At 47.7% G+C, this 26564-nt stretch overlaps 1 protein-coding gene across 1 annotated transcript; it reads left to right on the top strand.

Annotated features, from left to right (window-relative positions):
- Positions 1-9167: 9167 nt before the first annotated feature.
- Positions 9168-11167, top strand: FZD10 (frizzled class receptor 10; the record flags this gene model as incomplete). Its single annotated transcript, XM_082641189.1, has 1 exon — positions 9168-11167. One exon carries the CDS (start codon positions 9168-9170, stop codon positions 10911-10913), a length of 1746 nt encoding a protein of 581 aa, XP_082497315.1. The 3' UTR covers positions 10914-11167.
- Between the last annotated feature and the right edge of the window lie 15397 nt (positions 11168-26564).

The following is a 26564-nucleotide window of genomic DNA, read 5'->3' as shown; positions in this document are numbered from 1 at the left end:
CAGATACTAACGTTTATGGGTGCCCCATGCTAGATACCATGATAAGCTTTTTTCATAAATTATTTCATGTAACCCTCTCCATAACCTTTTGAGGACATAGCTCCCATATTACAGGTAAGGTGCAGACGTTCAGAAAGATTTAGTAAGCTCTCTGAGGCTGTCTACAGCCTGTAGGCATCAGCACTTGTGTGAAGTAGGAAAAGATGACCCCTCTCAGCAGAGGGGACACAATTCGGTGGAATGAGATTTCAGGATGTTTCTGCAAATTGGAAGAAGTGGCAGACACAGGCCCAGGCCAGGAAGCATGGTTTAGGAGTGAGGTGGGGGGGGCGGATGGCAGCTCCCTCGCCCCCATAGCCAAGTGCCTTTGTGTGGGTCATGTCTGCACACCTGAACAGAGCACCACTGATGACCCCACTCCGATGTCACACAACCAAGCCTGGAATCTCCATCCATCTGACCCCAAAGCTTCTTGACCAGTGTATCAGTTAGGGGCCAACCGGAGAAACAGAACCTACAGTAGGAGGTAGAGAGAGAGACTGATTGCAAGGTATCAGCCTACGTGATTTTGAGGGCTGCTGGCTGGGCAAACTGGGAATCCACAGAGCAGGCTGGAAACCTTAGTTCTCTATGATCTCTCACCTCTTTGTATGAGGCCCACTCACGTTATGGAGGATGATCTCCTTTACTTAAACTCAACTGATGTGGGTGTTAATCCCCTCTACTAAATACCTTCCCAGTAATACCTGGATGCAGGTTTCGCTGAAAAGCTGGGGACAATGGCCTGGCCGAGTGGACACATCCTGCTGACCGTCACAACCACCTGCGATTGCTGCTCTTCTCACCGTGTCACAGGTGTTAGGCTGGAAGGGTCGCTGGTCATCCCTCTCCATCTGTAGGGGTGGCCCAGACTTACCTGGTTCCCCCTTTGTGTCCCAGCGTGATTAGTTATATGGTACGTTAATCACATACACATCAAACCCTGCTAGCTCTGTGACCCTCCTGCAGGATCTGTAAAATCTGCCCTCTCCTTTCTATCCCACCTCCTAAGCTCTGGCATCTTCTGCTTCTACTGTCAGAGGCTCAAGGGCAGCGGAAGGGAGTGATGAGGAGCCTGGCTTCAGGGTCTGCCTGAGCTCTTCGGGCTGCACGAGTGACTTAACCTCTTTGAACTTTAGTTTCCTTCTCCGTAGAGTGGAGATAACAATAGTCCCAACTAGGTGGGGCTCTAGCAAGGATGAAAAAAATGACAAAATTCCTAAAGGGCTGAGAACAGTGCCTGGCCGGTGGCAAGTGTTCAATAAACGAGATCACCATGGTGATCAGGATGCTGAGGATGCACCTCTGGTTCCCTCACTTCCTCCTGGTCCAGGCAGCATCTCTCCAGCCATAGTCCTGTGATGTAGCCATCCAGAGTCTTCCATCACAGAGGGGCACCCTAGGATGGACCCGTGCATCTCGCTGCCTGTATACATGGGACGGAACAGGAGGAGGTTCCTCAACGTTTTGAAATTATTTTCAATTTGTAATTATTATCTAGTCTTTCAGGAATGAAGGGAAATAAATATTTTCTAATATTCAAGGAACAAAAAAAGGACAAGGCTCCTCTTTCAGCTGCAACCTCGGGGATTGAGAGGGCACGATCTTTTGTGTAGGATGTCAGTGTGGAAAAAAGTCACCCACAGAATTACTGAAAAGACATGCATTGGGCATGGTTCTTGGTCCTGGGAATGCAGAAAGGATCGAGTTTGGAAGTTCAGCTTGAAAATTAGACTTTGAATACACATATAGATTTATGTATCTGTATTTAGATTATATAATTAGATTATGTATTTAATACATGTATATTAGACAGAAAAAGAGAGAGAAGGGGAAAGACATTGTCAGAAGAGAGAATCTTTATTCTTCAAGTTACCATTCTTAGCTACAAGAACAGTCACAAAGACCTTCCCAAGTGTTATATTATAAAAAAAAAAAAAAGGGTGAAATGCATGCAGGGACAGCAAAACTATCTTCCCCACCCTGTTCTGGGCCTTAAAGAAAAATGGGATTTTGCATTTGAATTGTCATTTACAAGGAGGAGAGGGAGCAGGTGATCTGAATGAGTTTCATTTCTGGAAGTGAAATTCACAAGAGAAACGAACTGTTTCTGAAAGCAGCAGAAATTCATCACTCCGTTTCAGATCCAGGCTGGAGGTAAAAGGGAAAGCAGCCGTCCTGGAAAGGGACCTGCAGCCGCTGAGAGTGGTTACAGCAGGAGGATAGGGACTCCGCAGCTGTGTTGAGAGGCCCACCCCCATCTTTGCTTCCAACTTGTCAGCTGCTTATTCCTGGTTAAATTCAAGGAAGAAGAGGGAAGCTATACGTGTAGCAGTTCGACTGGAAAGAAGAAGACTCCTAAATGATGCTATTGGCAAACTATCTTGCCTTCTAACCAATGAAGATAAATGAAGAAATTAACAAAGAAAAGTCAAAAGGCGACTGACCAGAGTTTATACAGTGGTTAATCCCAGTGCCAGACACAGTTCGAAGCACTTTGAGTTGTCTCACTTAATCCTACCCCAGACCTTATAAAGGAGGTGTTGGTATTATCCTCATTTTATAACAAAGTTCAGAGAGGTTAAGTAACTTGCCTGAGATCACACAGCTGAGGCCAGGGGTAAAACAACACAGGAAACTCACACGTGGTGTTTCTTCTACCTTTTCCTCACCATTTGTGACCCTAAAGAATCCCTTCAAACACAAGAAAGCAGAACATCAAAATGACAAGAAAGTGGCAGATGCCTCCCAGTCCAGGAGGAAAGGAAAAAAAGCCATAAACCAGGCCTTTGTCCTTCTCCTGGCTGCTGACATGATACCCAAACAGGGGCCCTTTCTGAGAGCCCGCATGGAGTTCCTGCACACCTCCTATCCAGGGGCAGGCAGGGCAGTGGAGGAAGCTCGGAGCCCAATGCCTGGTTTTGAATCCTGACTCTGCCCCACCAGCCTTGTGGTCTTGGCAAGTTACTCAGACTCCCAGACTCCGGTTCCTCATCTGGAAAACGGGAATCTCCCCTGGACCTGCTTCACGGGGTCATGTGAAAGGCTTAGAACAGTGCCTGGCATGGGTCAAATGCTCAATCAATCAACATTTACTCTCGTTAGCACTTTAATTATTGACTAATATGACTATTGGCTTATATTATTTCAGGCCTAACATTGTCATTGCCCAAACCCCCTGCTCACAAATGTCATGCCCTGTTGTATCCTTGATGGTGCTCTCAGCTTCCACGGATACTGTGCTGCAACCATGATGACGGCTGCGGTGAACCCTGCACTTGTTGGCATTGCTCTAAATGCTCCCCGTGTATCACAGCACAATCCTCCCCATGCCCTGTGAGGTTGGAACCCCACTGCTGCCCACTTTTCAGATGAGAAAACTGAGGCATGGAGACAGGAAGGAACTCTCCCTAGGTCATGGGGCTAGATCATGGGGCAGGGGATTCAGACCCAGATCCTACATAGTCACCACCACGGGTTAGAGCTGCCCATGGTTTTGGCAAAGTGGTTTCAGACTCATCAGGGCAAAACTGGGAGGTTGGTTCTTTTCCCCTTCTTCTTAAGGCAGGACCAGGTTTGTGGGTGTCCCCACTCTGTCCCTGAAGGGAAGGTTTCCCCATCTAATCCGCCCCCCTCACCTGTGCAGGGGTAGCGGCCTCTGGAGGGGGTGGTACTGACCTCTTTCTTAGCATCCCATCTCAGGACAGGCAATGAAAAAGGGTCCCAGGGTGGAGGCGCAAAGCAGAAAGGAAACAGATGGGAAGGTGAGTAATTAAATCAATATACACCCAACAGGCAAGGGGGGGAGGAGGGCGCGGGAAAGAAGCAAAGCAATCACATCCAAAACTGAAGTCTGAACCCCTATCATGTGTGTTCATTTCCAAAAGACTGTTTCTTAAAGCTGTTTGGAATATAAATGCAAAACAAAATAAAATACACCCCCCATCCCTGCAACACACACACGCACGCATACACACAAGAATGCCCTTTTGTTTCATTTTTCTGGAATTCTGATTTTTCTTCCCATAGAATTCTCCTCCCACCCCCCAAAGCAGCTCCGTACAGAATTACAGGTTTAAGTACTTTGATGGTGCCGGTTCTGTCAGAGGTGAAGGGTCAATTTGTTTGTATTTTAGAGCAGACGTGTGCTAAGCCTTCCTATATTTTAAACAGATAATGTCCTTGTAATTTGGAAGCACTTACATCGAAGGCCGGCTTTGTCCCCTTTTTCAGCGTGTGTGTAGCTCTTGCCCGTCTCTGTTGAGATGAAAAAGAAATACTGTATCTTTAAATTAGGAGGCGCCGGATAATGAATCTTGGGCAGTGAAAAGGCTAATGCCATGTGGAGGAGAAGGAGTTTAATCTAATTTAGTTGGAGGGTGTCTGTCTGCGGTGTTGTTTTTGGAGTGTGGGAATAGAGGGGAAAGCTGTCCCCTTGAATGGTCGCTCCAGCGCCAGAAGCAGTGGGGAGCCGCGTAGACGCCAGTGATCCAAAGCCGGGCCTTGAAAGGGGGATTAGAGACATGCTCTGATTTGCAATTCACACTAATGCACCCTGTGGAACCTTTGGTAATATTTCAAACCACGTTTCAAGGGAAGTGGCCTTAAAATCGCTGCCTAAATTGTGCTGGGGAGACAGAGTGCCCTCCAGTCATCCGTTTTATGATGTGGATGCTTTGCTGTTTGTTTCTCATCGCCCCACCCCCATCTCAACCTCTTCCGACTAGTGTTTTTAGGTGGAATTAAAACTTCTGTGCCCGCTGAATCTGCTGCAGCTTGCTTGGCTTCTCGGGTGGTACACGCTGTGTGTTTTCTTTAGTAAAGCATCCCTTCAGATGACCAAAGGTATTTCCTTGGAGAAAAATGTGGGGCGGTAGGGGTGGGGGGAAAGGGCACGCTTGCTTGGTTAGAAAGCAGAATTCTCCATGCCTTTTTTTTTTTTCTTTTAAATCTGATAATAAGTGTCTGCAGAAACATAACCCAAGATGAGGTCAGGGAAAATGGCGCCTTTTGGTATCAGAGATCGCTCTGCATGTCAGGCAATTATTAGCATCTCGTTCTTACTTGAAAGGAGAATCGGAAACGTGCTGATGAAATACAAATATTGATGATAGTAGAAGATAAAAGAATAACACTACACTCACTTCATGGGATCATCAAACATCAATGTGCCGAGAGAGATGCTCCAAGCTACTGTTCCTGGAAAACACAGATAACCTGAACCACTTTCTACCTTCAACTTTATTAATACCCTTCTCCTTTCCTAAGCTCTGCTGATATTCTACAAGTTCACTCTTGCAATTAGCTTGTAACGTGCTAAGTCTATGGTTCAATTTCTTTCTACTGCTGAAAGAGTTAGCACTTTTTATCTGAGATTACTGTGAGTTTTCTCACATCTCATTTCAGAAGGATCTCACACACTGCTTGTAATTTCCACTGACTATAACATCGTAAGAGATACAACTTTGATTTTTAGCAATATCTGTGTCAAAGTGTTTTCTACTTCGGACCTCGCTAGAACGAGATGAAATGCTGCCTCTCAATTCCCTTCCATCCAAAAATATTTAGTTTTCCATCAAAATATTGTCTGACTCCTGAAATCATATTCCCATTCAAAAACCTTATACTTTTCTGGGCAAACATTTGCAAAACTTAAAGGTAGTTAATGTTTAAGAGTGTCTCTCCCATATATATATTTTTAGGCAGTTGGGGTAAAACATATATATATATACATATATATATGTGTGTATATATATATATATATATATATATATATATATATTCCTTGTCCCTGCATGTTATTTGAAATCATGTTTAATTATAAAGTTTCATTAAAAACCTTTGCTCAAAATTTTAGAGGCCTAATAAGATTTCCATTAATTTAAACATATCGCTATTCCCAGGACAGCCCCAAATGCTTTCTTTTCCCTCTTTCATCCATGGTTAAATATGTAAATAAAATGTCTAAAGTCATTCTTCAAAGAAGACAAAAGAAAAAAGAGCTGAGGGGAGAGACAGCCATAAAATTCCTCCCAATTCTCCATAACATTTGCCAGAGGGGGGCCAGTTGCCAGCCCGGGCTGAGCAGCAGGGAACCCGCTGCTTCTTAGAATCACACATCTCAAATCCCACACACAGGAAAATAAAATAAAATAAAATATCTTTTCAGCTGGAGCCATCAAAAGACCCTTTTCATTTATTAGTTACAGAGTTATCTTGCAGTTGGTGATTTCTCAGAGCCCTCATCTTTCTATCATAATGTCTATTTGTTGGTTTCCATCTCAGCTGGGCAGAGCGAAGCACTTCTGCAGACATTTTTTCTATAAAAACGAGAGAAGAAAGCAATCTGAAGTGGTTATAGTGAAAATAAAGGGTCTGAACATGGCTGAATTAAAACAGCACAGAATAGATCAATTAGGAGGCACTTTCTCAAGTAGCTAACACCCCACTCCTGGTGTCGGGCACTGGCCCTGACTCTCTCACATTTATATTTTCAGAGCTTCTGAGGGAAGGAAAGGAAAAGGAAAAGAAGGAAAATGATGTCCAAGGAAGGATCTTGGCAAGGAAAATTCTAGAAAAGCCAAGGGATGTCCACTGAATCTTTTTTAATGGAAAGGTTTGGAAAATAGCTCACTAGACTCAAAAAATATATACACACGCACAAAAGAACGCCCATCCCCAAACAAACTATCATAAGAAAAATGGCAGCCTTTTAAAAAGCATCTCGGCAAACAATCCAGTTGAAGGCGGTTGTTCTGACTGCCTTAGCGTTTACCTCGACCACCTTTTTCTCCACTTTCTTCCTCACCCGAACCTCTTCCAACACCTCACACTGAGATCCAGGGACACTGCTTCAGTGCCCGGTGCAATTCCCAGCCTCATTCGTCTCAGTGTTTGCTGGATGCATGGATGCATGGATGCATGGATGCATGGATGGATGGATGGATGGATGGATGGATGGATGGATGGGTGGATGGATGGGTGGATGGAAAGAAGGAAGGAGGGAAGGAGGGAAGGAGGGAAGGAAGGAAGGAAGGGGTGGATATGTGAGTTCTCCCAAGTTTACTAGATGTAAAATCCTACTTGTTTCAAATAAAAGCCAATCCTCTAAAAAGCCTTCTCAGAGGAAGTGCCCCCCTTCCGCCCCCGCCGACAAGAAGCTTCCTAGCAGTAGCGTTTCCTTCTTGGGTGCTTCCTAGAAATAGCCGGGGACCCGCAGCGCCCGCCGCTCCTGCAAAGCCCCGCGTTGGGGGTGGGGGGACGGCAAGACCGGGGGCCCCCCGCACCGACTCTCAGGGATGGCTGGACACACGGCACACCCCTGCAGAGGGCTAACCCCAGAAAGGCAGGAGGACAAAGGAGGCCCCGGTCCGCAGGGCCCGCTCCTCTGACCTCTCCTCCCGCCCGGGAAAGTCCTCCAACTGCCCCCGCTATGCGTGATCCTGGGAGTTTCCGAAAAACTTTAAGAGATCCTGACCTCGAGAGCGGCTAAGGGGAGAGAGGCCCGGCCACCTCCTAGGGGTCCTGTTTACTGAAGGGTTAATACGGGCAGCCAGGTGACGCGACGGGCAAGTTCTCTGGAGGTGGGGCGTGGGCGTGCGTGGCCGAAGTGACTTCGTCCCTAACTGCCCCCCCCATCCGACGGGGGTGATCTAAGGGCACTGGGCCAGGGCGCTCGCTCCGCACTTTTTAAGAGAACTGAGAGGCACGGGCGCCTCCCCTTGCCCGGGGAGTTGGGGACCCTCGGAGCGAGCTGACTCAGCGCCCGCCCACCTCCCACCCTCAACGCCGCAGCATCCCGCGGGTCTGCAGCCCAGGAGGAAGCAGTCGGGCAAATCACTGGCCAAATAATATAAATACCCGACGAGCGAATGACTTCCTATAATAAATAAACCCAGCCGCCTAGAAGAAATCAGCAGCCCTGCCTGGCGCGAGGCCCCTCAACTCCGCGGCGCTGTCGGGGGCGCGGGTCCCTCTGCTACACGCAAAGCCCCCCACGGCCCGAGGAGGGGGGGTGGGACCTAAGAGCCCCAGGAAGCTGCCCGCCCCTCCCCCTCCCCCTCCCCCTCCCCTCCCCCTCCCCGCCTTCTCCGCGGAGACCGCGGAGGAGCGGCCCTAAAATCTGGATTCCCAGAGCCCTTCCCCCCCCCGGCCCTTAGCTCTACTCTTTGAAATTTCAAAGAGACCCCTCCCCGGAGCCGGAGACCCGACGCAGGCCTGGTAACTCCGCAGCCTCGGGAAGATGCGGGCAGGTTTACAAGCTAAGGGGCCACTTTATGGCCGAGGTCATAAAACGCAAATCCCACCTCGCTTTGAAAGCGCCCTCCGCCCGGGACCCACCATAAAAACCAGGGGCGACGCGCCCCCAGCCTCGGCCGCGGACCAGCCCGCCCCTCCTCCGGCCAGGCTCCGAACTCCCAGTCACCCCGGCGTCCTTGGGCTGCGGGGGACGAGGCCGGGGGCTCCCCGGGAAAGGGGGCGCAGGCCAAGTCGGAGGCCGGCGCAGAGGGCGAAGGAGCGGCGGGAGGGACGCACGGGAGGGAGGCGGCGCGGGGCCGGGGGCCGGGGGGCGGCGGCGGGAGCGGGCGGCCCGGAGCTGCGCTTTCTCATGCAAAGCAGCGGCGGGGCGGGGCGGGGCGCGCGGCCCGGGGGCGGGGCCTGTCACCGCTCGGCTGTTTTCCCCTTTGCCTTTTCGCTCGTCGGCTGCGGCCGGGACCAGATCTCCGAAAGGCTGCGGGCCGGGCCGGGCAGAGGCCGGCGCGGGGAGGGCGGAGCCGCCGCCAGCCGCCGGCCCCCGTGCGCCCGCGCCGCCCGCCCTCTCCGCTCGCTCCCACGAGAGGCCAAAGTTGGCGGCGGCGGCGGCGGCCCGCGCGCCGAGAGCTCCGGGGGTCCTGTCGCTTCCCGGTATTGTTCGCAAACTTTGCTCGTCTCCTCCGCGGCCTCACCTCGGCGGGGGCGGCGCGCTGAGAGCGGGGCCGGGGGCGCTCTGTGCGCACCGCTGGGGCTGAGCTGGGCGGGCATGGGCGGGGGCCCAAGCGGGGACGAGGAGCCGGAGCCGGCAGCCCGAGCCCCGGAGCGGCGGCTCTGAGGGCGGCCGACCTCCCCGCGGGGACACCTCCGACGCCACCATGCAGCGCCCGGGCCCCCGCCTGTGGCTGGTCCTTCAGGTGATGGGCTCGTGCGCCGCCATCAGCTCCATGGACATGGAGCGTCCGGGCGACGGCAAGTGCCAGCCCATCGAGATCCCGATGTGCAAGGACATTGGCTACAACATGACCCGCATGCCCAACCTGATGGGCCACGAGAACCAGCGCGAGGCCGCCATCCAGCTGCACGAGTTCGCGCCGCTGGTGGAGTACGGCTGCCACGGCCACCTCCGCTTCTTCCTGTGCTCCCTGTACGCGCCCATGTGCACCGAGCAAGTCTCCACCCCCATCCCCGCCTGCCGGGTCATGTGCGAGCAGGCCCGGCTCAAATGCTCCCCGATCATGGAGCAGTTCAACTTCAAGTGGCCCGACTCGCTGGACTGCAGCAAACTCCCCAACAAGAACGACCCCAATTACCTGTGCATGGAGGCGCCCAACAACGGCTCGGACGAGCCCGCGCGGGGCTCGGGCATGTTCCCGCCGCTCTTCCGGCCGCAGCGGCCGCACAGCGCGCAGGAGCACCAGCTGAAGGACGGGGGGCCCGGACGCGCCAGCTGCGACAACCCGGGCAAGTTCCGCCACGTGGAGAAGAGCGCGTCGTGCGCGCCGCTCTGCACGCCGGGCGTGGACGTGTACTGGAGCCGCGACGACAAGCACTTCGCCGTGGTCTGGCTGGCCGTCTGGTCCGTGCTGTGCTTCTTCTCCAGCGCCTTCACCGTGCTCACCTTCCTCATCGACCCGGCGCGCTTCAGGTACCCCGAGCGCCCCATCATCTTCCTCTCCATGTGCTACTGCGTCTACTCGGTGGGCTACATCATCCGCCTCTTTGCGGGCGCCGAGAGCGTCGCCTGCGACCGGGACAGCGGGCAGCTCTACGTCATCCAGGAGGGGCTTGAGAGCACGGGCTGCACCCTGGTCTTCCTGGTCCTCTACTACTTCGGCATGGCCAGTTCCCTGTGGTGGGTGATTCTCACGCTCACCTGGTTTCTGGCTGCGGGCAAGAAGTGGGGCCACGAGGCCATTGAGGCTAACAGCAGCTACTTCCACCTGGCCGCCTGGGCCATCCCGGCCGTGAAGACCATCCTAATCCTGGTGATGCGCCGGGTCGCGGGGGACGAGCTGACCGGCGTCTGCTACGTGGGGAGCATGGACATCAACGCCCTCACCGGCTTCGTCCTCATCCCGCTGGCTTGTTACCTCATCATCGGCACTTCCTTTATCCTCTCGGGCTTCGTGGCCCTTTTCCACATCCGGCGGGTGATGAAAACGGGTGGGGAGAACACGGACAAACTGGAAAAGCTCATGGTGAGGATAGGGGTCTTCTCCGTGCTCTACACGGTGCCGGCCACCTGTGTGATTGCCTGTTACTTTTACGAACGCCTCAACGTGGAGTATTGGAAAATCCTGGCCACGCAACACAAGTGCAAAATGAACCACCAGACTAAAAACCTAGACTGTCTGATGGCCGCCTCCATCCCCGCGGTGGAGATCTTCATGGTGAAGATTTTCATGCTGCTGGTGGTGGGCATCACCAGCGGCATGTGGGTCTGGACATCCAAGACTCTGCAGTCCTGGCAGAACGTTTGCAGCCGCAGGTTCAAGAGAAAGAGCCGAAGAAAACCGGCCAGCGTGATCACCAGCAGTGGAATTTACAAAAAAGCCCAGCATCCCCCAAAAACCCATCTCGGGAAATACGAAATCCCTGCCCAGCCTCCCACCTGCGTGTGAATGGCACTTGGAGGGAAGGGCCGGAGCGGAAAACTTTCCCAGAGAGGATACAGTGGCAGTCAGAGCCCAAACATGGTGCTTTTCTCCGTTGGTTGGTTGGTTGCTTGTTTTGTTTTGTTTTGTTTTCTTTTTTTTTTAAATAAAAGTAAAAGGAAAAAAATAAAAAGCTTTTACCCTGAAATTCAGGATGCTGTGATAACACTGAAAGTCAAAATGTACTTAAAGGGTTTTGTTTTGTTTTGTTTTGTTTTTGTTTTCAGTGAAGGAGAGCCCTCCCAGTTAAGTAGCCTCTTGTGTAACTAATTTGTGGTAACATAGTTGATTCAGGCCCCCAGAAGAAAACTTTTGTTTAGAACCTTCCATAAATATACATCTGTGTGTTTGAGTTGGCGTTGCTATCCATTTACAAATCAGAGAAGAGATAACTTCTTTGCAAATTAAAGAGCCTCTGCTGAGTTTCAAAAAGAGAGAAAGAGAGAGAGTCACTGTCCTGCAGGGGAGCCCAGGGCCACCCTCAGGAAGGCTGCGTGCAGACAGCAACTTCTGTGCCAACAGGAAGAAAGAGAAAGCCTGACAACTCAGCACCCTCCAGTGGATTTGGAGTCACTTAAAAGAGACTCCAGCCTCCACAAATGGTCTTTCTCCGACATAGAAACTTCCACCAAACCTAATATTGGTCAGTGCCAACGATGTGCAATACATTTTTTTTCTCTTTACATGAAAATCAAAAGAGAAACAAGTATTTTGCTGTACATAAAGACAACAAAAGAAGTCTCCTAACAAAAGAACTAAGAGGCCCAGCCCTCAGAACCCCTTTAGTTTTACAGTTTGTGGCTTTTTAATGGAAACCAAGCCAATGTGATACACGTTTGGACTGATTTGCGGAAGGGTGGGTGGAGACGGGAGAAGGATCATTCAAAAGTGCCCAAAGGGCTCATTGACTCTTTCTATTGTTAAACAAATGGTCTCCATGAATAGACCCGGGAAGCCATCTACCAACCTTGGAGTTTATTCTCCTCACCAGGAAACGCCAGGAAAGAGAGTGGTCCTGCTGGTGTCTATTTGTAATATATGATATTTTTCATGCTTCACTATTTTATTAAAAATAAAAGATGTTCTTTAGTTTGGTGCTGGTCCCTTGTGCGTTGTAAGGTGACTCTTCTCAGTGCGTGGAGAGAACAGAGAAAACTTTCTCCCTCTGTTTGCTTTTCAAGCAAATCCTGCGTGTGCATCTCTCTCTAGAGGTCACTGGTTATCTATGTGAAATGGCAAATGGACGGATTCCAAAGTGGGCAGGATGATTTAATTTCGGGCTTCCTACATGCAGGAAGCGGCTATGGTTGGAAGTTGTCTCTGAGTGGCAGGATGCAAGGGCCCGGTTTTAGCACCGTTCATTAAGGAGCATCTTGGGTACTAAGCGTGGATACACTCATGCCCCTGGACTAGGGTCCGGAGAATGGATCCAACCAATTAGGAGAATTAAGTCAGAGTAGGGCTCAGTTGACCTGCTGGGGTCAAATTGTACTGAGATAGAATGGTATACAACCGTCCAAAGGATGCTGGCTTTACAGCAACTCCTGGACACGTTTACAAAATCGACTGTAGATCTGGACAGGATAAAATATCTGCTGAGGGTGCTGAGTCATCAAGGAGAAGTTCATCAGCTTTGCACACCCTTGTACTCGCTTCTTCTCCTGTGTTTGCTGTCTGAGTTGTGTAGCTGTAGACCTGAAGTGGGCCTGGGTTCCTCTTGTCAGAGGCACCGCTAAACTCCAGTTTTAACCCAAGGGCACCATCCGTGGGTCATCCTGATGCCAAGCTCCAGGAGGAACAAAGAGCTCTTAAGAAGTTTGAGCATCAATTAAACACTTATTAATGATGGACAGAAGCCTGAAGAACTGGGCAGCCTGTTTCCTGCAGATGGTGTTTAGGAATTAAGCCTGAGGACCCAGGCCACCCTTGCATCAATGACACTAGAATTGAACAATGGTATCGATCTTTTCTTTTTTTTTTTTTAGGGGTGGGGCTGGGAGGGGGGTTTGCTGTAGCATGCAGGAGCAGGGAACTTGGATGATTTGGAACCAAGTTTGAGAAACAGCAAGTAGGTAGGTCAAGTAATTTAAGGTAAAATCCAGAATAGCCTTCAGTGCATTAAAAAAGAAAAAACGTTTAAAACAAAAATGCCCACAAATAGAAACCTATTTGTCGATTTTTCCCATTTCGCCCCCGAAAAGACTAAAGATATTTACGTACATGTGTATGTATGTCACGTACCCTTTCTGTAACTCCTAGGAAAAATAAAAATGACATTTTGGAATGGAGCTTGGAAAAGTCGAGGAAGATAACTGTCAGAGCCCTGCGGTGAGAGTCCAAGCTGGGCACGAGCTCAAAATACTCAGTTCTAAAATCATTAGACTAATTGGCGGTTTCGGGTCTGCCCGTGTTCAGGTACGTAAGCTTTCGACGGTGGTTCCAAGGGAAATCAAGGCATCCATGAGAGCCTTTGCTGTTGTTTAGAACAGCGGTCCCCAACCTTTTTGGCACCAGGGACCGGTTTTGCGGAAGACAATTTTCCACGCACGGGGTACGGGGCGGGGGCGTGCTTCAGGCGGTCATGCGTGTGAGTGACGGGGAGCCGCTCACCTCCTGCTGTGTGGCCCGGTTCCTAACAGGCCACGGAGCCCTGGTTTAGAACATGCAGGATTTCCAAAAGAACTGTTGATTGCCTTCGTGTGGAGATTTCCCCGCACCAAAGGCTGCATGCGGCCTTTAGCTCCAGGAAAATGGAAACCTGTCTTGGGTGACAGATCGGAGGGGTGAGGTCCTGGTCAGAAGAAGCTCAAAGAAGGTGATGGGCCAAGGTCACGCTGCTGGCCACAGCTGTCCGTTCATTCTTTGATTCATTCCGTTATCCACATACAGCTATCCACCACCCAGTATATATGCCAGGGCCCGGGAAACAGAGAAGCAGACTTTGGCTTCAAGAAGGTCACAGCCTGGTAGAGGAAACCTGCGTAGATATAACGGGCGCTTGGGCATGACACATCTTATATGTACTTCTATTCTGAGTCCGGGACGCATCCCAGAGGTGGCTCGAAATCCACAGAAGGCAAAAGACTCCACGCGTATAATTTCACTGCAGGGTGAAATTGCAGCCACGTGTTGATGGCTGAGTTATACACAGGGAATAGAAAACTCCATGAGGACCTAGACTGTGCCCGGCACCTGGCAGGAGGCCTCGGAGTCGTAATAATAACTACAACAATAACGACGGTAGTCATAGTGTAGCAGACCTTTCAGAACACTTCCCGTGTGCTGAGTGCTTGACAGCGTTGTGTCATTTAATTATCAGGACAATCCATTCAGGTAGGTACTCTTATCAGCCCCACTTTGTATATGAAGACCCAGGGGCACAGAGAGGTTACATAAACTCCCAGCGTCATACAGCAAGTAATTAGAGTCGAAATAGGAACCGGGTGGTATGATAATAGATCTCAGTTCCGTAAGTAATTGTTGAATGAATGGATGGATGAATGATAGCCTAGCGCTTTGTACCAGCTACTACGCTAAGCACTTTACATGTATTTCATTCAATTCTCTAGCAAATTTTGGTAGAGCTATTCTTATCCCCTGTATTATAGATGAGGAAATTAGAGCACAGAGAAGTCAAGTCACTTGCCCAAGGCCACAGGGGTAGCAGGCAGGGAGCCCAGAATGTGAACCCTGGCTTTGTGCCTCCAAACCTGCCCCTCTGACCACTAGGTCCTCCTGCCTCTCTCGGTGGTTCTGAGGACTTTACGTGGATCAAATCATTTCGTCTTCACAGCAGCCCTCCGTGCCTTTGCTGCAAGCAAAAGAGGCTCAAAATCACGTTGGCAAAGTACAAAGCTCCCTTCGCCAGCATGGGAGAACGGAAAAGCAGGGGGTGTGACAAACTGCCTTTCTGCACTAGTCCTGAAAGTGAGCTGAGGACATAGCAGTGGGGATGAGCAGAGAGGGTAGATGGAGAGGCACTTCGAAGGGAGAAGCAGCAGGGCTTCGCTTTACGCAGAGAAGGAGCAAGAGGGAATGGATGGTCAGGGAGGACCGTGTTTCTGACTTGGGTGGTCAGGGGACCAGGGTGAATGTCACTGAGACAGGAGGAAATAAACAGAAGAGAATGGAGCGAGGCGTGTGATGGAGAAGGAAAGATGAATGCAGTGTAGACACTTTGTGTTTGAGCGTACCTGGTACCTCCAGGTGGACAAGGCTCATCTGCAGGCTGTGATGGGGGTGTCACACAGGAGGGTGTCCAGAAATGGTCAGGGCTGCAGGAGAGGTTAGTCAGGTGGGTGGGGCTCTCTCCAGGGACAGAGGAGGGAGGAGGACACAGCAGGCTGCAGGGGGTGCCTTGACAGTGCAGTCAAGCCTTGACTTAACCACTCAGGCTCCAGTTCATTTTTATAGTAAAAGGATTGTAGGAGATTTTGGAAATGGTCTCATCCAGAGTCAAAATATGTGATCCAGGTAGAGAGAAGGGGGAGTTAGGAAGCTGAAGGCCTGAGACCCCTCCTCTCTTACCCGCCCGTCCCTGGGGCACTGCCTCTTTCTCTTTAACCCTTGGGCCACCCAAGCAAAATGAACGTGAGCACCACCGGCTGGCATTCTTTAATCCTCGCAGCTACTGAGCTGCTGCTCCAAGACCCAAAACCAGAAAACAAAAATCAAGAAGTATTATCGAGGCAATAGATATTATCCTATGTTCCATATTATTTTTTTAGGAGAGAGAGAGAGAGAAACACAGAAAGGAATAACAGATCAGAGTGCAAATTGGCATCTTACACTTAAAGGATGTGGAGCTATCCTCAAAGGATGTGGTGTCCAGTCTGACTCAGCCCCTTGGGAAGTTGCTCTACCTTGGGCAAGCTGCTGCAACTTTAATCCATAAAATGGAGGTGATGGTGGACCCCCTCCCTGGGCTGTCCCTCCCTAGGTGCCCAGTTGTTTTAATAGCTCTCTATGCATTAATCCGTCTATTCCTCACTACAGTCCAGGAGATATGAGATTCAGTAAAATCATATGTGTAAAGTGCTTCGAAGATTGTTGGCATTGAGTTCGTCTCAATAAACACTATTATTATGTTTATTTCCCCTCCCCCAGAAAGTTCAACCCGGCGCGCTGATAAATAATGACCTTTAAAGAGAATGAGTTTTTGTTTTGTTTTTCTTAGAGAAACACTTTTTCCAATACCCGTGTTCAGGTTCCACAGAATACCCGCTGATCTTTCAAGTTTAAAAGGCAGGCACAGTGTCTCTGCAGCGGTGGAAAATATTCTCTTTCTCTTTGAACACATTCACATCATAGCCAACTTCCCAGGAAATCAGACCTCACGCGCGGACGCCTCTGTACGCAAATGGATAAGATGGCTGTAATATGGAGATGGAGAGAAACGGCCACACTTCAGGGAGACTCGCTGAACACACTCTGGCAACATAGTGTGGAGTGTTTTTTAATGTTTTATTAAGAGTGTGAAGGCCAAGCTGGAGGGAGGAGGGAAGAAGATGCGTTTGAAATCTGCAAAGAATAAGTTTCAGTTGCCTAGGTTGTAACTGGGGACTTAAACAGTCCCACCCCTACCAAGATGACGCTGTTAGATCCTGCACAATGGGCACAGCCCAGTCAGACTTTTCCAAAGTCACTGAGTTTCACTTTGTTATTTTAAGACATTTTGAGGGGGCGGGGCGGGGTACCAGGCTGGCATTCAGGGGCCTTCAGTTTATAGGAAGGAATTCATTAAAATCCATGCTTGGAACACACCCACCTCCATCCCACCCAAAGGAACTTTTGCAGTCGGTGGCTTCAGGGGTTCTGTAATGGTGTGAGAGGATGTTCTCAGGGGGTCTCGGACGACAGGTGGTCTCTCAAAACAGATGTCCCCAAAGGGAGCAATTTGTGGCATTTTAGGGACTATTTGCACTAAAAAAACAAACAAACAAAAACCCAAAATAAAAACCCTTAAAAACCTATTCTAACAATGTTTTCAGTAGTTTAGGCAGAACTACAAAGTCATCAACCTGACAGATGATAAATCAGTGTCTGCTTTAAAAGGTGGGAGCCAGTGATTATGAGGTGCAGGTGCCGACTTTGATCAGAAGTGACAAGCCCTGGGGTTGGGGCCACTCTTCTTCCCTTCTCACCCCAGGGCAGAGCAGCCCCTGTGTACCTTCCAGGGCCACCCCTCTCATAAAACAGTTGGATTTTGTTGGCTTTGAGTAAGATACTTCATTTGCAAGCTGATTTTCTTCCTGCAGCTCATCTGAAGCCATATTCCTGAAGCTGTGTCAAAATCATGTAGGTTTCATTGGCTTCCAGGCTCATAGCAGAGGGCTTCAGTTTGAACTAACTTCAGAAATAGTTTTGGCCAAGTGAAATATTGTTGTCGTTGTTGTTGTTTCTGAAAGGGACTTCCTTTAAAAATTTAGAAAATAAAATCAACGCACGGCATAAAGAGAACATGAGAGATCCGTGAGGAGTTTGTAATTCTAATTTTGCTATAATGGTGACACAGGTCTATGCGGACCAAACAAAAACAATATGGAGGATAGAAAAAACCAATTATAAAATTTGCCATTCTTTTATGGGTGTCATGATTGCAACCCCTTTTTCAGTCAACAAAACCCAATATGCAGCAATGCTCAGAGTATTGGGTCACATCTCTTGGGTAAACAGAGGATATTAGAAAAAACAGAAGAGCATCAAACAAAGTTAGATGTATCATTTTTACTTTCAGCCCACCTCTCCCTTCTAAAGGTTTTATTCTTACCAAGGCAAAATTTTCCCACGTGTCTCAGGGGATGAACCAAAATTATCAATACTAAATCAGGTAAAATAATCCCACTGGATTAGGGGTGTGCATGTCACTCAGACCAGTAAGTGAGATGTAAGATAAGTTCGCCTGGTGGGATAGAAGAATGGGAATGTGCAGGTGGAAGTCAGGGAAGATTCAAGGAAAGATTTTCCTAGATGATAAAAAGACAGATGTTGAGGAAGCCTGTCGTTTTCCTGCATAGAATGTGGAGTGTGAAAGCCATATGTGGAGATGGGGAGCTACTGCAATCATTTTGTGACCATGAGTCAATAAACTCAATATTCAAGCCCACACTTCGAGGACGGTAGGTGCAAAACAAGAGCCAACTTTGTGATGACTTATTGAGCTACTGCATTTCCAGGCTTCTTGTTATTCAAGGTAATTAACTGCCTGTATCCTCTGAATGTCAGCAAGTTTGGTGCTCTGTGACTTGCAGGAAAATATATCTGTTAGAACCACATAGTCCAGTGCTTCTCAAACCTTAATGTGCATACAAATCACGAGGAGCTTTCACTAAAATGCAGATCCTGATTCCACAGGTCTGGGTGGGACCCAAGATTCTGCATGTGTAATAAGCTCCCAGGTGAGGCTGACGTTGCTGACTTTCCTGACCCTACTATGATCTAATAACCACCATTTGACATTTAAACCCCTCCTCATTACTCCTGACGGTAATTATATGGACTTACCTTGGACACCACCACTTGGGTGTCCTATCTTGGACTAGCTTTCAGTTTTATTTTGTTTTTTGTTTTTTAAATGGCAGTGCCACACTTTTTTTTTTTAATTAATTTATTTTTGCCTGTGTTGGGTCCTCGTTGCTGCGCGCGGGCAGTCTCTAGTTGCAGCGAGCGGGGGCTACTCTTCGTTGAGGTGCGCAGGCTTCTCATTGCGGTGGCTTCTCGTGTTGTGGAGCACGGGCTCTAGGCGTGCGGGCTTCAGTAGTTGTGGCTCGCGGGCTCTAGAGCGCAGGCTCAGTACTTGTGGCGCACAGGCTTAGTTGCTCCGCGGCATGTGGGATCTTCCCGGACCAGGGCTCGAACCCGTGTCCCCTGCATCGGCAGGCGGATTCTTAACCGCTGCGCCACCAGGGAAGCCCTAGCTCTCAGTTTTAAGACATGTCTTATATTGAGTCAGAATCTGCTTCCTTAGGCCTATTTCCTACTAGTTCTACTTTTATGACGGTGGTCTTCCTATAACACATCTGATCCACTTTCCATATGAAAGCACCTTGTGTCTGTGAAGTTGGGTGTTATGTGCTCTCGGCATCTATTTTGATTCTTAAAACTGTGCTCAAATAACTTGGTTCTCCCTTTGCTGACTGTCCTCAGAGTGTGCTTACCTTGGTCTAAGCCCTTGTTAAGGAAGATGCCCACAAGTGGATGCAATTCTCCAGGAATTGTTTGACAAGGATAGGATAGAATGGGATCACTGGACACCTACAGCAAATATTATACATAATAACGAGGCACTAGACATATTTTCATCAAAGCTGGAACAGAACAAGGCTGTCAACTATGATTCGATGTTACCCTGGCCATGCTAGACCATGCAGTAAGGCAAGAAGAGGTGAGACAAGGTAAAATCATTGGAAAGTGATTGAAAGGAGAATTAGCCAAAAGTGGAATTGATGAGAATTGATAAGGAGACTTAGACAAAACAGATCTACAAAAATCAGTAGCTTCCTTATATACCAGCAGTAGCCAGTTGAAAATATAAACAAAAGACCACCTTTACAATAGCTACAAAAAGCATAGATACTGTATATAAAATAGGTAACCAACAAAGACCTATTGTATAGCACAGGGAACTATACTCAATATTCTGTAAGAACCTATAAGGGAAAAGAATCTGAAAAATATATATATATATATATTTCACTTTGCTGTACACCTGAAATTAACACAACATTGTAAATCAACACTTAAATTTTTGAAAAAAGTGTAGGCAGACTACCTAGAAATAAACTTAACAACATGCAAACTTTTTTTTTTTTTTTCTTTTTGCGGTATGCGGGCCTCTCACTGTTGTGGCCTCTCCCGTTGCGGAGCACAGGCTCCGGACGCGCAGGCCCAGCGGCCATGGCTCACGGGCCCAGCCGCTCCGCGGCATATGGGATCCTCCCAGACCGGGGCACGAACCCGCATCCCCTGCATCGGCAGGCGGACTCTCAACCACTGCGCCACCAGGGAGGCCCCATGCAAACTTTTTGAAAAAAAATGTTGCTATCTTACTAAAAAGCATAAGTAATTGGAAAAATTATGCCATGTACCTGGTAATATGTCAATTATCCGCTAAATTAATTCCTAAATATAATGCAATTCCAATTTTAAAATCTGTAATTTTGGGAACTCTACAAAATGGTAGGAAATCCATCGTATTTGAACAAATACTCAAGGGGGGAAAAACCTGTAAAAGTGATGAGCAAGAGCATAATCTATTAGATAGTGAAGTGCACTATAAATCTACAGTAACTAAAAGAGCATGGGACAAGCATTAAAACAGACAAATTAATGGAACAAAATATAGTGACCAGAAAGAATTGCAACTGTATTTGGAACTTTATTTCAAATAAATAAGAAAGAATGGATTATTCAATCACTAGTGTTGAGGCTTGTTTTAGATTTGGGGATATTTTTATATTAAGCCTGTACCTCATGCCTTTTATCAAAATACATTTTGGATTGTTAAAAGATTTACATTTATAAGATTTAAATGTAAAAATAAGACTACCAGTAGAGGGGAAAAAAAAAGTTCTCTCAAATCTTCATTCAGTAGAAAGGAAAGGCAGGTGAATACTTTTATAAACCTATCAAGAAGCAGTTTTCTTAGCATGATATCAAAGCCAAAACTATTTTTAAGAGTCATGATTTGGCTACATAAAAATATTAAAATTCTGTATGGCAAAAAGTTAATAAAAATTTTTTAAATGCAAAATCTCCATTAAAAAAAAGCAAAAACTGTAGTTTCCTGTCTGGGTCTGTGCATCACCAATTCAAATTACAAGAAATACTAATCACCCATAAATCTGTGGAAACATATTTAACCTCACTCACGATAGTCACAGGATACATGTGTAAAAACAAAATTTTTGCCTAACAGATTGGTACTTTTTTTAAAGGCTGTTAATACCTAGATCTGGCTTGGGTGTGGAGAAACGGGCTCCTCATACCATGCTAGTGGGAATATAAAATGGATCATCCTTTGTAGAGAGCAAATGCAACATGTAGCCAACATTTAAAAAAATATATATATATATCCTCTGACCCAGCAATTCTACTTCTATTAAATGTGTTGAAAATCAGGAACAACCTAAATGTACACCAGCAGGCTGACTGTTCAATTACAGTAAATTATTAGAAAATGGTGTAGTCATTAAAGTAATTATGTAGACCCATGTTATTAACATGGGAAAACGGCCGAGCACATTACTAACGCTGCTGACGTCAGCCAGGAGGGACCAGCACAGCCCTCGGGTTGTTTATGTTTGGCATGTTTTCGGATTTGTTCATACCTCTGCCACATCAGTTGTTAAACATTTTGAATATTAGCCCTGTTATAAGTTGACAAAGCAGGTTATATAATGCATTCTGTTTAGTAGCATTTCAGTTTTTGAAAAATGTGTGTATGTACCTGGAAAGGCATAAAACGTTTACAAAGGTTATCTATGTTTGGTGCAATTTATGGATAATCTTTACCTTCTTCTTTATACTTTCTCAATTTCAGTTTTTGTCAATAAACATGTATTAGATAGGTAGGTAGATAGGTGATAGATATTGTAGATAGATTAGATAGATAGATAGAATGTTAGATGAGAGATGGATGGATGGATGGAGAGAAAGATGAGAGAGAGATAGCAGAGCAATTAAAAATAGTGGAATAACAAGGTCCAACTGTATAGCACAGGGAACTATATGCAATATCCTGTGATAAACAATAATGGAAAAGAATATTTGAAAAAAGAATGTATATATATATATATATATATATATATATATATATATATATATATATCTGAATCGCTTTGCTGTACACCAGAAATTAACACAACATTGTAAATCAAATATACTTCAATAAAATAAATTTTAAAAAATAAATAATATTTTTGATGCAAAAAAGTGGGATAATTGCCTACTTTCTTCCAGATCAGGGGCTGCAAATTAAAATACCTCTAGGGGCTAGGACGACGAGTGAAACAGTTAGTATCAGACACTAGACAAGGGGTGTTACATAGGGACTATGGGATCTATGTCTAAAAGGGAACCTACAGCTAAGTTCCAAACCATTGCTGCCATTGAAGATTTGAGAGCTTGATGTTAATAGAAATTCTGATTTTTTTTTTTTTTTTTGCGGTACGCGGGTCTCTCACTGCTGTAGCCTCTCCCGTTGCGGAGCACAGGCTCCGGATGCGCAGGCTCAGCGGCCATGGCTCACGGGCCCAGCCGCTCCGCTGCATGTGGGATCTTCCCGGACCGGGGCACGAACCCGTGTCCCCTGCATCGGCAGGCGGACTCTCAACCACTGCGCCACCAGGGAAGCCCAACACAGTGGTTTTTAACCCAAGGTTTTATCCTTGAAAGAGGCAGCTTAGGAGCGATTTTGTCAACCGTGCTGACAGGTTTGGACTCCGGGTCTGTTCACCAGGCCGGCGAGGGACATTTTTGGTGGGCTGAGTTTGTTTACTTCTGGAAAAACTTGGCTTCCTGTTTCTAAGGGGGAACAGGTTTAAAAGGCCTTATAAAGAAGGGCTCTGAGCCTCCAAACATCCAATGGCTCTTAGACAGCAGCACTTGATGAGTTAAGTGTAAAGGAATCAGCAACATAAGGGTTGAATTTCCTCGCAGATACACAAAGGTTATAAATTAAGGGGGGAAGAGTCATGTCAAAACAAGTTCCAGCTCGGAGCCAGAACTGAAAACATTTGGAAATTGATTTGGAGATGGTGGAGGGACCCGTGTCCTATCTCGGGACATCCTTCCTGGTTTGTAAGATTTATTTATTTTTTACAGAAACGACAGAGGACTTGCAGACACAGGGGTGGTTCTCGTGTAAATCACCAAGGTTTTTGTTTTGTTTTGTTTTGTTTTGTTCTTCCTGAAAGGTAGTCCTGCATGGGGACGCTAAGCATTCTTGATTTGTGTTGGTTTTAATTGAGGTTTCAAAGAAAGGACTGTAGCTTTTATAGCTTTCAGTGTGTTTCTTATTTAGATTAAGACCCCAGGAAGCATAAAGCTCATTAAATTCAGGGCTCTATCAGAGTGACTACGTGGCCTTTCTTTCACCTGTTGTCAGGAGATTTATTCATCGACAACCTTTACATCTGATTGTGGGTAGAGGAGATTCGCCCACTTGGCACGTGAACGAAGAAGAAATAGAAACCCCAAGACTGAGGGGTAGACGCGCATAAAAAGAGAGATGTGGGAGTTTCTGCTGGAGACAATATTCCTGGGAAATGTTTAATGATCTAGGACTGCAAAGGCATGAACACACTATTTTTTTCTTTTAAGATTTTTATTAAAAAAATGTTGAAAATCTCACTGTTACAAAACATGGATATATGCTACTGCTATCCAAAGTGGACTTTTTAAGCACATACACGTCTAGCGTGCTTACATCATTTCTTGAATTCATTTACAAAGGGTGGTGAGCTCTGAGCAGATTGAAAACAAAGCCAGGATACCAAGGGGTGCGCACCAGAGACATTTGTCTCCCTCCCATCTTTAAAAAATGAAATTGGCAAGAAGAATGTTTTCCTCAGCCATTCCACCTACGAATTATGTCGTACCAGCAGCTCAGCGCAGCAGAGACCAGAAAGACTGGTCACCAGGACCTGAAAAACAGCATAGACTTGTCCTCCTAAACCACCTTCGGCCAAGGTGCCGGCCGGCAAGACGCTCACAATTCCTAGCACTGCCCGTTAGTTCCTATTCACAGGGATGCCTAGCAGGGATGACACAGGGGCACAGACGTCATCACGAGTGCAGTTGAGTTCCTTAAAGTGGCAGGCAATTATTTGTCACCGGCTGGATGCCTTTGGCCATGCTTGGTGCTGTAAATATAAGAAGACTAGGGACTTCTCTGCCAGTCCAGTGGTTAAGACAGTGTGCTTGCACGGCAGGGGGCATGAGTTCAATCCCTGGTCGGGGAAATAAGATCCTGCATGCCACATAGCACAGCCAAAACAACACAAAAAAACACAAAAACCAAGAAGAATGGAAGGAACCACAGATGATGTATGCACCCATCACTAACTCTATCTGGGGTACTTGGGAAGGTCCAAGTCCCTCTAAGGACCCCACCCCTCCACTCTCTGCTGCTTCTCCATTTGCTCCTTCAGATTCACTCTCCTCCCTCTCTGTTCCCTGGGAGGCTGACCCCTGCTCTCTCTGTCTCCCATGGCTCCTTGACCTCTGGGTTGGGTCACTTTTGGCCAATGGGAGAGCGGAGGATGGGAGAAAGGTGTGCCCAGGTCCAGGGTATTTCCTCCTGATCCTGGCAGTGGGGGGATTCCTAGCCCTACAGCCCCACTCCTGTCTGGCTGCGGCTCCTCTTCAGGGCTCCATCCATGGCAGGGTCCCCTTGCTCACCTCTCCTCTGGCCCATCAGACCAGAGGCTTCGTGGAGCCCCTCTTGGCAGTCCTCTCAGGGCCCTGCCATCCACTTTTGGTTCTTTTAAGTGTTGCCACACTTCCATCAAGAGCCCCTCCTTTAAACTCTCCCCAGGTAAACCCTCTCTTAGCTCAGGCTGCTATAACAAAATACCATAAACTGGTTGGCTTCAACCACAGACATTTATTTCTCACAGTTCTGGAGGCTGGAAGTCCATGGTCAGGATGCCAGGTTAGTTGCAGGTGACGACCCTCTTCCTGGCTTATGTATGGCTGCCCTCTGGCTGTATCCTCACACAGCCTTTCCTCTGTGTGTGCAGAAATCTCTCTGTTTTCTCTTCTCATAAAGGCACTAATCCCATCCTGGGGGTTCCGCCTTCATGACCTCATCTCAACTGAATCACCTCCCAAAGGGTCCTCCTCCAAATACCATCACATTGGGGATTAGGGCTTTAACATGTGCATTTTGGGGGGACACAAACATTCAGCTCATAACGTCCTCTGAGTGCCATCCGTTTTCTTCAGAAGCTTTACTGATACATGTCTCCTTGCCATGTAAGAATTTAATTCATTTTCACATTCATTGAATATCTACCTGTGGGTAGGCATGGGAGAAAAAAGGCAAAGCTTACAACTGAATGTGCATTAGGGTTATAAAGTGTTTGAAAAACATGATCTCCTTCCGTTCCCACAGAGATATGGTGTTATCCCCATTTTACAGGAGGGGAAAATGAGGATTCAAGAAAAGAAGGAGAAAGAAAGGGCACAAATAACAGAGCAGTCACTGGTCGCCTAATAGTTCCTGGCATGGGCTAAATCGGCTGAGTCAATACGCAGAATTTTTTGAGACAACAATACACAGTAGAAAACAGTGAGTGGCGAGAACTGGGGAGCCCTTCCCAGAAGTCAAGAGAGAACAAGCATTTGGTTCAGGCAGTAAATGGATCCGCAGTGTCATCTCCTAAATATAGCGCCGGCAGCCAGTTGCATTGGGGTTGCTTGCAGTTTGCAACCTGATTATTTCAAGGCTTTTGCCCTGGAGGAGGAGACGGTGTTCCTGCCAGGAGGGGTCTGTGTTTCCCCTGAGGTTTCACCTGTCAGCGGGGTCTGCAGCCATCTGTACCTGCCCTGCAGAGCCCCAGGTATGTGACTGCAGAGGCCAGGCTCTCCCCAGCTCTGCAGCTCAGGGGGACACATGGTCACAGTGGTGGTCGAGTTGATGGATCTCCTGGAATTCCTGGGTGAACTGATTTGTCCCACTGCACACTTGCTTCCCTCCCTGCTTCACTTTTAGGTGGATTTTTCTTTAAATAATTATTGAGGTGAAATTCACATAACAGAAAATGAAGCATTGGAAGTGTACACGTCAGTGGCATGTCGGGCATTCACTGCGTTGTACAGCCATCACCTCTATCAAGTTCCAAAACATTTCATCACCCCCCAAAGAAAAGCCTTTCTATTAAGCAATCACCCCCATTCCTCCCCACCACCCCCACCTCCTGGCAACCACCCATCTATTTCCTGTCTCTGTGGCTTAGTCAATCCCCAATATTTCAATAAATGTAATCGCATAACACATGGCCTTTTGTGCCTGGCTTCTTCCACTTAGCATTATGTTTCCAAGGTTCATCCGTGGTGATCAGAATTTCCTTCCTTTTCAAGGCTGAATAATGTTTCAGGTATGGATGGGCCACCTTTGTGTATCTGTTCACCAGTTGATGGACACTTGGGTTGTTTCCACTTCGGGGATATTGTGAATGGTGCGGCTGTGAGCATTTGCGTACGAGTGTCTGTGTGGGCGCGTGTTTTCGTTTCTTGTTAGGTTGATATTTTAATCCAGTTGGATGGTGGGTTTGTTTCGTGTAGAGATTAGATGGTTCCATGGAGAAAGTTTGCAAAGAGGAGGGAAACATTTCTCTTACTTTGGGACAGATGGGCTATAATAGAAAACCAAGCTCTCCCATGCTGGCTGGGCCCCTTCTGCTCCTCTGGGGTCTTTCTAGCCCCTCTGTTGGCAACCCGTGTCATGGAGTGTCATCCTCCCCAGACCCTGAGCTCCACCCGGTGCTCACACCCTCATCAAGACCAGCCACACTCCTCCCTGCAAAGCTTGAGGGCATGAGGCCGCGCATGGATCCCAATACGTGATGACTGTCATCACCCTTCTCTCACTCCTGCCTTAAACCCAAGTCTGTG

This window comes from Mesoplodon mirus, assembly GCF_964341445.2.
Source record: "Mesoplodon mirus genome assembly, chromosome: 13".
Lineage (NCBI taxonomy): Eukaryota > Metazoa > Chordata > Mammalia > Artiodactyla > Ziphiidae > Mesoplodon > Mesoplodon mirus.
The sequence above is the reverse complement of the archived record's forward strand: the minus strand, read 5'-3'. Positions and strand labels throughout refer to the sequence as shown.